The 13,041-nt window shown below is 33.8% G+C and overlaps 1 protein-coding gene across 3 annotated transcripts in view; it reads right to left on the minus strand.

The window, feature by feature from the left end:
* The window catches only part of Tnks2 (tankyrase 2), a 61,639-nt gene that overhangs the window by 22,938 nt on the left and 25,660 nt on the right, over positions 1-13,041 (minus strand). For all 3 annotated transcript variants that reach the window (XM_078038157.1, XM_013362149.4, XM_078038158.1), the window contains 6 exons: positions 12,867-12,988; positions 9,694-9,785; positions 9,527-9,605; positions 6,330-6,501; positions 3,805-3,884; positions 249-394 (listed from right to left, as the gene is read on the minus strand). In XM_078038157.1, coding sequence (XP_077894283.1) covers positions 249-394; positions 3,805-3,884; positions 6,330-6,501; positions 9,527-9,605; positions 9,694-9,785; positions 12,867-12,988 — 691 coding nt within the window. The remainder of the gene's footprint in view (positions 1-248; positions 395-3,804; positions 3,885-6,329; positions 6,502-9,526; positions 9,606-9,693; positions 9,786-12,866; positions 12,989-13,041) is intronic.

Raw genomic sequence — 13,041 nt, forward strand, 5'->3', positions numbered from 1 at the left:
TAGGGAAAAAAAAAAAAAAAGCTACCAACCATTAAAAAATGTTTTCACTAAGCAACTCAGGAGGCTGATGCAGTTCAAAGCCACAATTTAGCAAGACCCTGTCTCAAACTAAAAAAAAAGAGCTGGGGATGTAGTCAGTGGTTAAGTGCCCCAAGGTTCAATTGCAGGTACCAAAAAAGGGTCATATTTTCCTAAAAGGGCAGATAAAGGTAAGGAAAAGAGAGACCTTAGTAACTGTTGGTACTCACCCTTTATCTTTAGCATGCACATCAGCTCCATGCTGTAGAAGATATTCCACCACAGACACCCTGTTATATCCTGCTGCAAAATGGAGTGGTGTAGACTGACGTCCTTCAATATCTCTGCAGTTGACACTCTGAACAGTACACAGTTTCTGTAGGATTGAACACAGCATACATACACGTTCTCATTTCTTGTTTCAATCCATGTTGTAGGAAATTTCATGTTTGGCTTTTCTTTTTTTTAAAATATTTTTTTTAGATGTTGATGGACTTTTATTTTAATTCATTTATTTATATATGGTGCTGAGAATCGAACCCAGGGCCTCACACATGCTAGGCAAGTGCTCTACCACCGCCACAACTCCAGCCCTCATTTTCTTATCTAAGAAGTATTCTCAGGAATCTATTCTTTTTTTTTTTTCCCCCCAGGGTTGAGGACCCAACCCAGGGCCTTTGGCATGCTAGGCAAGTGCTCTGCCACTGAGCTAAATCCCCAACCCCAGGAAATCTATTCTTATTTCATCTTGTTGTTTACTGAGAATATCCCTTTGGTCCTCTCATTTATGCCTGTATCTCCTATTTTTTTTACAGTAAGTAGGTCAATTTTACCTTTACTACTACTCCTTACATAAAGATAACCTAAGTATAACTTCCATTTTGTGGCAATTACACGTACAGGTACACTGGATCACAGGAGCACCAGCACTGTCTAGGTTCTTATTAAAAATTCAGCATCTCAGACTCCTATGTACTGAGTTAGAATTGATATGTACACACATTAAAGTTTGGAAAGTAATGTTCTAGACCAGTGGACCTCAAATTTCCATGTGCATTGGGTCCCACCTTTAGATTTTCTGATTCAGTGTGTCTCTGGCGGGACTTGAAAATTTGCATTTTTAACAAGTTTCTAAGTGACACTGGTGGTCAAGGAACTATTCTTACAGAATAAATTAATAAAATGCTACTGGTTAATCTTGAGAAAATTATAGTTACTCAAATAATTTTCTGTTTTTCGGTTCAAATGAGGAGGCAGAATGGAGAAATCCTCACTTAAATTTTTTTTTTTTGAAATTTTTTTAGTTGTAGATGGACATAACACCTTTATTTTGTTTATTTTTATGTGGGGCTGAAGATTGAACCCTGTACTTCACACATGCTAGGCAAGCGCTCTACCACTGAGACATAACCCCAGTCCTCATTTAATATTTTGCATGAAGAACATGGAAGTAGGGCTGGGGATGTGGCTCAAGCGGTAGTGTGCTCGCCTGGCATGCGTGCGGCCCAGATTCGATCCTCAGCACCACATACAAACAAAGATGTTGTGTCTGCCAATAACTAAAAAATAAATATTAAAATTCTCAAAATAAATAAATAAAAAAAAGAACATGGAAGTTTAAGGAAGGAAAGCAACATAGATAATAAATCACAGTGCTCAAAGAGTAAAACAAAAAAGAACAAAACAAAATCCAAAAAAGTCACTATGAGTAAAAACTCTTTCCTCCTTTAACTATCCTACCTTGAAAAGCAGGAATATATAAGCTCAATAAACCAAGGAGTCAGTCAGTGGATTTACCTCAAGGGGCTTTATCATTGGACTAGCAAAGCTCATTATGTTTACTGAACAAGAACTTCATAGATATATAAATTCAGGGGTCTATTCAAAAGACGGTGTTTCAAAGGTTATGAAGTTGGGCATCAGGAACAAATATTTTTAATGCATATCAGGTGTTAGGTGTGGTATTATCACAGGCCTCTCTACTTCTCAGTTTAACTATGTCCATTCTGGGGACAGGCTTTTTTTTGTGTGTGTGTGTGTGGGGTGCTAGGGATTGAACCCAGGGCCTTGTGCATGTAAGGTATGCACTCTAACAACTGTGCTATTTCTCCAGCCCCTGAGACAGGCTTTCTAATAGTAGTCCAATTAAATATATAGTCTGATGGATCAGCACTAAACAACTGAGGACACAGTAAAGTGTTCATTGGATAATACATACATGTTCTTGTTTCAGAGATTCATACAGAGCCACCTTAGAAAAAAGAAAGGCTGGTGGAGATAAATGTCTACCAAGTGATTTTAGAAGGAGAGGGGAGGGAAGACAGCCTAATACCTATCACTAGGAGAGCTGGCCTTCCTTAATCCAGTGGTGTTATTTTATTCTCCAAGTTAAATTCCTGCCTCTACCTTATGTCTTCTTCATTTCTCTATTCCTTTAGACCCTTTCCGTCTTTAAAATGCTTCATGTTGTGCTTACTGAAGAGTTTTATGTTTTTTAGTATGTACAGTGAAAAGTCATTTAAAATTTATCAGTCTCCCTTCCCTCACATGGGAAGGGGGAAATCAGCTAGTTGTCCTTTAACTATTTGGTTTAACTTAATTTTCTGACCACTTCTTTTACAAAAAAACTAAAATCCGGATTATTTATGATGTCTATATTATGTATAAAGATAAGTCCAAAAGAAAGGATCCATTTACAGAAAGCTCTTTATTTATAAAACCAGTGGAGGGGCTGGGGTGGTGGCTTAGTGGTAGAATGCTTACCTAGCATGCATGAGGCACTGGGTTTGATCCTCAGCACCACATAAAAACAAACTAATATATCTATCTAAAACTAAAAATACATAATTTTTTTTAAAAAAAGACCAGTGGATAAATTACTTTAAGTTCTAGAAAGAGATCAATATTCATATTTATTAGAAAATCTAAAACTGATTTTGTCTAGTGGGTCTGTTTAGTACTGGAATTACCCCTACAGAAATAGTAAAATTATTCCAAATAGCTAAATTTGCCATGAATTAAGTCAACAAATACAGCTTTTTATAAAACTTATTACCCACTAGTGGATTTGGATCAGTAGTTTTGGAAAGTCTCTAAAAGGGAAAATACAAGGTTTTTCTCTCCCTTACTAGCTTAGAAAATAAAAATAACATTTTTACATTTACTGAAGAATTATTTAATTCATGAAAAAATGTTGAATTAAATTCTTATATTAGTTGAATTGTGATCTATCAATATATTAGGCTTTTGAGTTATTTACCTGGATGTACAATTTCTGTAGGCAGGGAAATATCTGGTATATTTACCATATATATGTATATATACATACATATATTTTTATGTACTTATATAATACACACACATGTATTTGTATGTGTATATATATATATATGTATTTACATACAAATATATGTAGACATGGTAAAAGTCAAAATAGAATCTAAGGAAAGGTTATTCAGGAAGATTTGTATTACACGAAACATATTAAATATGTTAAATATATTAAATATATCTAACATAAGGTGTTCTTATGAGCATACTAGAAGGCTTAAACAGACAACAAGTAATTTAAAATCTGTGAACTCTAAGACATGTATGTGAAACTAAAAAGTCCTTTTCTTTCATCACTCAGTGTTTTTTATCTGTAGAGAACTAGATATTTTTGTCCTTTTTAAAAGCAAGGTACATATAAATAAACCAAGCTCTTCATTATAATAGTACAGACTTCATTAAACGATGTCAAAATAGAAATGCATGGTTAACAAATACACAAAGTTTATATCTTACTTTTACAGTTTCTACATCTCCAGCCTTTGCAGCTTCCAGCAACTGTCTGTCTGCCTCTGAATTCCCTAGTGGGATACCCTCTAAAAAGAGAGAGGGAAAGAGTGGTGATTAATTTCTGTTTAGAAAATAGGACCAAGCTTCAAGTGAGGCATCTTATCAAAAGGTAAAGTCCTTTTACAGTCTGCTAGACTAGGTAGGAAATCTCCATGGCAGTGGGGGAAAAATATTAAGACTGTGTATAATTACAAAGTATGATTTAAGCAACAAAAAGGAACATAAAATAAATGATAAGCTAGCGTGCTCTATAATCAAGCCATATGGAATGTTACAAAAGTATGACATCAGGAGAACAAAAGCCAGAAATCTAATAGTGGTTCTTCCATTTACTAGTTATCTGAACTGGGGCAAATCAAGTGTTCTGAGGCTCACATATTTTTAATTCTAAAGAAGAAAGCTGAACTAAAAAACAGATAAAGTTATTTCCAGGTCTGAAATTCTGTTCTACAGCTCATTTAACATTTCAGAAAAAAGAACATCTACTGTTACCTTAGCACAAAATAAATTGAACACAGACTCAAGATTTACATATAAAAAATTAAACCTTAAAAGAACTAGAATAAAACATAGATAAGTATCTTCATATCTTGAACTAAAAAAGCTTCTTAGAGCAAAACTGATTTGGAAAAATAACTGGCAGGCAACAGAGCATTAACCAAATTACAGAACAAAATGGCAAAAAAAAAATCATATTTCAACATACAGTTTAAGAAATACTATATCTAACATAAGGTGTTCTTATGAGCATACTAGAAGGCTTAAACAGACAACAAGTAATTCACATACAAAAAATAGAGAAATGATCAATAAAGATAAAATTATGTTCAAACTTGGTCATTATCAAATACAAATTTTAAAAGATCCTATTGTTTTCTTACCCAATTAGTATACAAAGTATACAAATATGGAGCTACACTAACAGTATTCCTATAGTTTGTACTAAAAAAAAGCATCCTTTTCTATTAATTCATAGAGGCATGTTTACCTAAGAAAAATATTAATATTTACAGTATCTAGTATAACAACAAAAACAGATCTTAATACTTTTTGTGGGTTTGTGAAATAGTACATATAATTTTCCTAAAAGGCAATTTGAAAATTATATACCATTCTTTGATTGAAAAATTTTCCTTTAATAATTTATTTTCAGAAGCTAGTTTGAAAATTAAGAGAAGCTATAAATAACAACAGAACTTAGCATAAAATTGGCAAGACTAAATTTTATCATTAGGCCACTGAATAGGGCTAGTGTCATTATCCTTCAACAGATGTGTAAAACACAGAAAAAAGGTAATCCAGAGAGCCACTGTAGTCAGTTTAGTTTTGGCAGATCCTATGAGGCTACATCAATCTGCCTTCACTTTTTCAAGCAGTGTTTCTCAAAATGTGATTCCCTGACAACAGGCATAAAGATCATCAAAATGACTGTTAAGAAAAGAATACTTGCTTCATTATCTGAGCTTTGACATTTCAAAGCCACTCTATTAGATTCTAAGAGAAAGTAGAGATGTAAGTAAGGACACTTAAATTTTTTTTTGTACTGGGGATAGAACCCAGGGGTGCTTTACCTCCAAGCTACACTCCTAGCCCTTTTTATTTCTGAGATAAGACCTAAGTTGCTAATGCTAACCTTGAACTTGGAATCCTCCCACCTTATCTCTAGTCACTAGGGTTAGAGGCGGGCAAGTGCTACCTTGCCTGAAGCAAAGATACTTCAAATATTATGTGACTGGATTTCTACACTGAAATATTTAACCTGTAATGTGTTCAGACACCTGCTCTAAATGTTAAATTTTAAGAATATAAGTACCTTTAATAGTTAAATAATACTTTTTTTGTGTGTGTGTGTGTGGTACTGGGGATTGAAGCCAGGGCTGCTCTACTACTAAGCTATATATCCCTAGTCTTTTTTGAGACAGGGACTAAATTGACCAAGCTGGCCTTGAACATGTGACACTCCTGACCCATTTTCCCAAATTGCTGGAATTATAGGTATGTTCCATGCACCTAGCTAAATAAGTTTTAATAAGCCACATAGTGTGTTACCTTGTACAAAGTATATATGACTTAAATATGCTGGATCTAAAAAGGACCCTAAAAAAGGAATGAAGAATAAATGTCAGTACTTAGGGTATTATGTATTACCAGCTTGTGGTCCTATTAGATCCATCTTTTCAGATTTTCCTTTCTCTAAAAAGAAATAGCAACTATTATATATTATTCTTAAAAATTTTCTTGATAAAAACTTGAGAGCCATCTATTTTCGCAGAATAAACGTTGTAAAGAAATCATAATTGTAACTTCATGACATTTGGGTAGTTGAGTACTTGTAAAGAGTACTATTATGAAGAAATAGCCAAAAATTCTCAAAAATTTTCTTTTCATTACCAGCTCCTACATTAAACACCATAATGTTAAACAATTTAAAGGTTAATTAAAAAAATTAATGTCACAGAAGCATTTAATACCTTGAAGCAGCTGCTGCACATTTTCATTTCCCATCTGCAAGGCAGTAAATCCCTGAAGGGATATGATGTTAGGATCACACCCATAGCTCAGGAGGAGGCGGCAAGTTTGCAGATGGCCACAATGTGCAGCTCTGTGCAGAGATGTCTGACCAAGATTATCGAGAGCATTAACCTTAATAATGCAGAAAAAGTTGAAATTAGCCTGCAGTGCACAATTTAAAACCACTCAACCATGTATTTAACACTTGCTACCTATTTAAAAGTTTTGAATGTTTCTTTTTGACACTGGGGATTGAACCCAGGGGGTGCTAACCACTGAGCCACATCTCCAACCCTTTTTATTTTGAGACAGGGTCTCATTAAATTACTTAGGGCCTTGATAAACTGCTGAGGCTGATTTTGAACTTGTGATCCTCTTGCCTCGGCCTCCTGAGTCACTGGGATAACAGGTGTGTGCCACTGCACTTAGCTCAGTTCTTCTTTTATGAAATCAAAGCAAGTATTTTTTGCTTAAATCTAGAACACAAATACACCAACTTATGAAGGCTGGCTGACATCAGAAGAAAAACCCAATTTTAGGCTAAAATGTCGAGTGACAGTTGAATTTATTAACAAATTATTTATAGGTGCACTGTATTTAAAGTTAGATATTGCTTAAGAAAGCTGAATCTCTATTTATGGATCTTGGAGTTCTAGAAATGTAGAGGTTAACCCCAAGATGGACAACAGTCGGGAGCAAAGCTAGAGTTAAATTAGTATTAAAAATATTTACTTCTATTGGCTTAATCCTCTACCCAATTTATCATGTAAAATATAATCTGTACAGATAACACATGGTATATCCACACAATGTATTATTTCTTAGCAATACAATGGAATAACTATTGATAGGTAGATGAAATCTCTAAAACATTACACTGGGTGGAAAAAGCCTTACACAAAAAAATAAATATTGTATGATTCCATGTATATGAAGGCCTAGAGCAGCCAAATCTAATCTGTCAGAAAAAGTAAAAATGGCTGATACTGTTAGAGGTGGAGATGGCCTAGGTTGGAGCATTACCTTTGGCAGAGGATGTTTATTATCTTGACAAGAGTTTTGGTTACACAGATGTATGCATTAATAAAAATTCAGCAAATGCACATTTACAATTTATAAGTTTTTGCTGAATGTAAATTTTGTATCCTAAGAAAAATTATAAACAAATGCTGAACTCTAATTGATGAACTTTTGGATTTAGAGACGTGTATACTAATATACAAATTACTTTGACATGTATTCAAAATAAGATATATTAAAGGATGTATAATAAAACAATATAGTAAAACATTAGTGACAGACACTAGATGATGGATATACAATTACTTATATCTTTGAAATTTTTCACAAGAAAAAATAAGACTATAAGACTCCCCCTATCTCATTTCTACCTCCATATTCCCACCATGCAAACAATTCTTTGAAATATAACTGAGAAATTAAGTTACTTAGTAACAATTCTGTGTCCGTCAGTGTTTTGAAACACTGGCCAATTCATATTCATGGAATCAGAATATTTTAAGAAGAATATAACACCAACTTCTCAATGAACATGAAACTATAAATAACTAGTTTTAATGTTTATAGAACCTGAAAAATCTATTTAAAATGCTCAGGGCAATTATTTATCAACATTTCCAAACTCAATGAAAAGTGAAAAACATCCACTAGCCAAAATTTTATTTGAGTACTACTTTGTATTAGGATTAGGATGACCAGCTTGTCCTGATTTGCCTGGGATTTTCTCACTCTTAGTACTGAAAGTTTTGTTTCTGGAAATCCCTAAGTCCTGGATAAAACTGGGTGGTTGGTCACCCTAGTCAAGATTGTTTCACTGAGTTTCAGAACTTAAAAAGAAATATACCACATATATGAAAAACAGCAATCAATGAAAAGTTACAGAACAGAGACAAATGAGGTATGCCAAGCAGTCAAGCGGAAATAAACTTTTATTCAATAATTTACAATAGAAAAGATCAAGATTATACATTATCGAGAATTCCCCCAAATCAAAGAGATTAGGACACTGAGAGGCAACATAAAAAGAAAGTGGGAAATCCTAAATTGTTCCTTGAGTGAAGGAAGGACAGATAAGAAGACTAGTCTGTAAAACACATTAGGGAAGGGATACAGGGCCACCCAAGCAAAAAGGGGTATGTTTCTTTCTTCTCTTTTCATTCAAAGCAGCTCCATCCTTTCTGTTAGACAGTAAATATCTATTAAAGACTTTGTTTGAAGAAGGAAAGCATCTATGGCTAAAAGTTGAAAAATTGCTGAATTAGGTAACCATCTCTGTCATCTCTTCCAATATGAGATGTGTATTTTTTACGAAGTAGTATTTTTTGAATTTTCTAGATAAGAAATAATGATTTCTAGCCTTGATAGAAGAACAAATATTCAATGTATAAAATGATTTGTGTACAAGTGCTAACTAAAGAATAGTAATTTATTACCATGGGTAAGTACAATGCTTTTATCCAAATTACTTAGTTTCCTCCTATAAGTCTTTGACTTAGTTACATAAATAAAAGAAGGTGGAAAGACCATCACTGGGGTAAAGAGCAGGAGTTAGCTTTGTGACCAAGGAACAAAAGATTCGGTAAGAAAAGACGACTGTTCAGAATCAGTATTACTTTAGCTGGGGATATTCTGGAGAGTGTACTGTTAGATACAGACCTTAAAGATAACTGTGATAAAACTGTAATAATGGGGTGTGGACAAAAGGAATGGAGAAAGAAGGTCATAAATAAATAATATGTATGTGAATAAATACATAAACTTTCTGTCAAAAAAACTGGATACAGAAAAAATTACCTGAGGGACTTTATTATTATTATTTTTTTAGGGTGGCATTGGGGATTGAACCCAGAACCTTGCCCATGCTAGGCAAGTATGGAACTATATCCCCAACCCTTTTAAAAATTTTATTTTGAGAGAGGGTCTCGTTAAGTTTCTCAGGCTGGTCTCAAACTTGCAATCCTACCTCAGCCTACCAAATAGGTGGGATTACAGGCATGTGCCACTGCGCCCAGCTGCAGGACTATTTAGGTGTAGATTAAAAAACAAAACAGTTAATTTGTAAATAGGGAGTAGGCATTTCATCTGTTGAACAGAATATAAACTGTTGGGTGACCAAGATTACCAAAAGGAAGTATACCTTTGCTTCATGTTTCACCACTACTTCGACAACATCATTATGAGCTTTTTCAGATGCCACGTGCAGAGGAGTCAAGAATCTTAAAAGACAAAAAGTCAGCCAAACAATGAGTATATCTTCCAAAGAGTAAAATGTCAATAATATTTAATTATTTAAAGTATACTTACTCTTTAGTTTTTTCATTGATGTTTGCTCCTTTTCTTAGCAACAGTTCACATATTTGCTTTCTTTTGGGATATGGAGATGCAGCAGCACAATGCTAAATAATTCAAATTGCAGCATTAATCAAGGACTATATATAACTGATTTTTATTTAAGAACACTTGTGTTTCCAATCAAGAATAATCAAATTATTTAACATGTTTTACTTCTGACCTAACTTTATTATCCAAAGACTTTGTAGTGGATAGTAACAACAATTACCAAATTATGACAAGGTCTGAAACCCTATGTACTAAATGATACCTGTTATTAAATATTCTGTTCAAAATTTTTCATCTCTTTGAAAAAGCCACTATGGATGTGAAGAAACACAATGTGACTGATACCTATTCTGAAGGTGTTTACGTTATTGTTTAAAAGGTTAAGAAAATACCCCAAAGGTCAGGGCTTCTTTACAATGAAGAAAGAATACTCTTCCACTTTGAATTCTGCTTGGTTAATAGCTAATAAGGTGCTTCTCTCAACTAGCTGCTGTAGTAGAACAAGAAGCTTGGATTACCTGTTTGATACAATCGGTTTTAGAACTCCATTTGGAGTTCGAAGGTGCAGCATCTGTATCTATGATATATTAAGGAAGAAAGGAGGCAGAAGGTAGGGATTTACCAGTCAGAAACCTAGTAAGTATCTTACGGTCATGGCCTATATGTTTGCAACCTCAAGCTATAGGATAATATTCATGGACAACAAGTATTCAATAATGTCTGAATGATGAATGATTAAATAAATGTATATAATATTAAAACTGAAATCTGAAACTCCCTGGAATAAAAGTTCTGGTTAATTTATAAGCAAAGCTGCTCTACACAACTGAACACACAGTACACATGAAATTTGTTCTCTGATTGTAATCTGTTAATCATAAGTCAGATCTTCATGATGGCTGAAGATTCATTCTGTGATACTGTTGTGTTCACTAAAATCACTCCTTTGCCCTTAAGAAAATAAAACCCAACTTGTGAACATAGCTCTTTTGGCACCTTAAGGATAATAACTCCTAGATCTTTCAGAAGAGCACAAAAAATGGAAATAGTTTATTTCCAAGAATACTTTATCACATCCACCTCAAAATACACCTCTACTCCTCTGCACCATCCTGGTGCAGGGCCTGCAATCTCTGGAAACGAAGAAGGAACTGCTCCTGTACCTCAACTACCCATTGACCGTTAACTTCTAGTTGTCTGAAGGTTAACAAAAAGTTGTTTAATAGCATGGTATCTGGGGGAAAACAATGTTTAGTACAATGGCTCCTCCTTATTCATGTTTTTGCTTTCCATTGTTTCAGGTCAGCCTCAGTCTGAAAATATTACATGGAAAATTACATAAACCATTTGTTTTTTTGAGACAGGGTCTTACTAAATTGTTTAGGGCCTTGTTAACTTGCTGAGGCTGGCCTTGAACTTGTGATCCTCCTGTCACAGCTCTTCTAAGTTGTTGGGATTACAAGTATGTGCCACTGTACTCATTTTCATTAGTTTTAGAAGCAGTTTTCAGAAGTGTGATGACGTTTTGCATCATTATGCTCAAGATGAGAGCCATTTCTTTTTCTAGTGAACGTACACAACTGCCTATGTCACTTGTTCATTATCACTTAAGAGCCATTTTGGTTATCATCAGATCAAGTGTTGAGGTATCACAGTGTTTGTGTTCAAACAACCCTTAATTTACTTAATAATGGCTTCCAGTGCAAGAATAATGATACCAGCAATTTTGATATGTTCAAGAGAAGCTGTTTAAGTGCTTCTTTTATTGAAACATCTTAATATAAAGGAAAGAAAAATAATTGCATTCTGAGGTTTCTAATGGCTTCAGTGAAGTTATTGATGTTAATCTCTTACTCTGTCTAAATTATAAATTAAACTGTACCATAGGTATAGAGGAATAAAAAACAAAAACAAACAAAAAAACAGCACACACAGGGTTCACTATTGTCCGTGGTTTCTTTTTTCCATGAGAGTCTTAGAAGATATTCCTCTCAGATAAAGGGGTATAACTGTATTAGCTTTTCATACTAGACATTTTCCCATGATGTTAGTCTTTCCAAGTTTCTCTGTACCATTTTAATGCTGCTGTGGCTTTAATTTTTATTAGCATTTCTTACAATCTGCAGCTGTTATTTTTTTTACTTGGATGATTTAAAAGAAGTAACAAAAAGATACAAAATATTTATAAATAGGTTTTAAAATAAATTTCACATAGCTTACATTAAGGCAAAAGGAAAAGAAATTTATCATAAAAGATTATTAAGTACAGCTATTGTTGAGTTAAATCTATTAAACACATTAATTTATCTTCTCTCACCTAAACATATTATGTAATTCATATAAGAACTTTTTCCTTTTATTTTTGGTGCTAGGGATTGAACTCAGGGGTGCTTAACCACTAAGCCACATCCCCAGTCCTTTATTATATTTTTTTAGGGACAGGGTCTTGCTGAGTTGCTTAGGGCCTCACTAAGTTGCTGAGGCTGGGTCTGAATTCACAATCTCCTGCTCAGCATCTGGAGTTGCTGGCTGTGCCACCACACCTGGCTTACAATTTTTCCTTTTTAAGGTCGCCACCGATTATACTATTCCCACTTCTATCTTTCATCACTTACCCATACTTTTCTGATTGCCTTTCCTCATATTTCCCTACTCACATCTACTCTGTTATGAGTTCAGAGTTACTCTTAGTTCTATCAGGGAAGTAGCCTCTAAGATACTTTACTCACACTTTAGAACTAATTTTGAGAAAATAATCCAATATTGAAGGAAATACACCAAATGGTTTTTATTAGAATGGTATAATTTTTTTTCATTATTTTCAGTGAAAATTTTCTATTAGAATAAGCCTTTATAATTTTTATAACTTCTCCAAATGGCAAAAGGGATGTAACACATACCAATATATGAATAAATTTTTTTTTTCTGGATAGATTCTCAAACTTATAATAGTATTGCCTTTTAGAGGGTGTGTGTTGAGGCTATTTATACTGTTTGACTCTTTATATATGTGTGGGCATTAATTTAATTTTTTTAAATTACAGATTTAAAAAATAATGTCATTGCTAAATTAGAACATTATGAGTTTGGAATGTTTTTAGTTACTGTCTTTTAAAAACTTAAGTCTGAAAAATTACCAATGCTGTTTCATGTGTCTGAGGATGCTTGAAATTCACCATTTCCAGAGAGAGATGTTTTTTGATTCGTGTAACATCAGCTTCACGTGCAGCTTGCAGCAATGAGTGGCCTTTAAATTCATCTAGATGAAGAAGCATTCAGATCTTCATGAGCATCATCAAATTAATAGAACTT

Source organism: Ictidomys tridecemlineatus, chromosome 1, assembly GCF_052094955.1.
Source record: "Ictidomys tridecemlineatus isolate mIctTri1 chromosome 1, mIctTri1.hap1, whole genome shotgun sequence".
In the NCBI taxonomy this organism is placed as follows: domain Eukaryota; kingdom Metazoa; phylum Chordata; class Mammalia; order Rodentia; family Sciuridae; genus Ictidomys; species Ictidomys tridecemlineatus.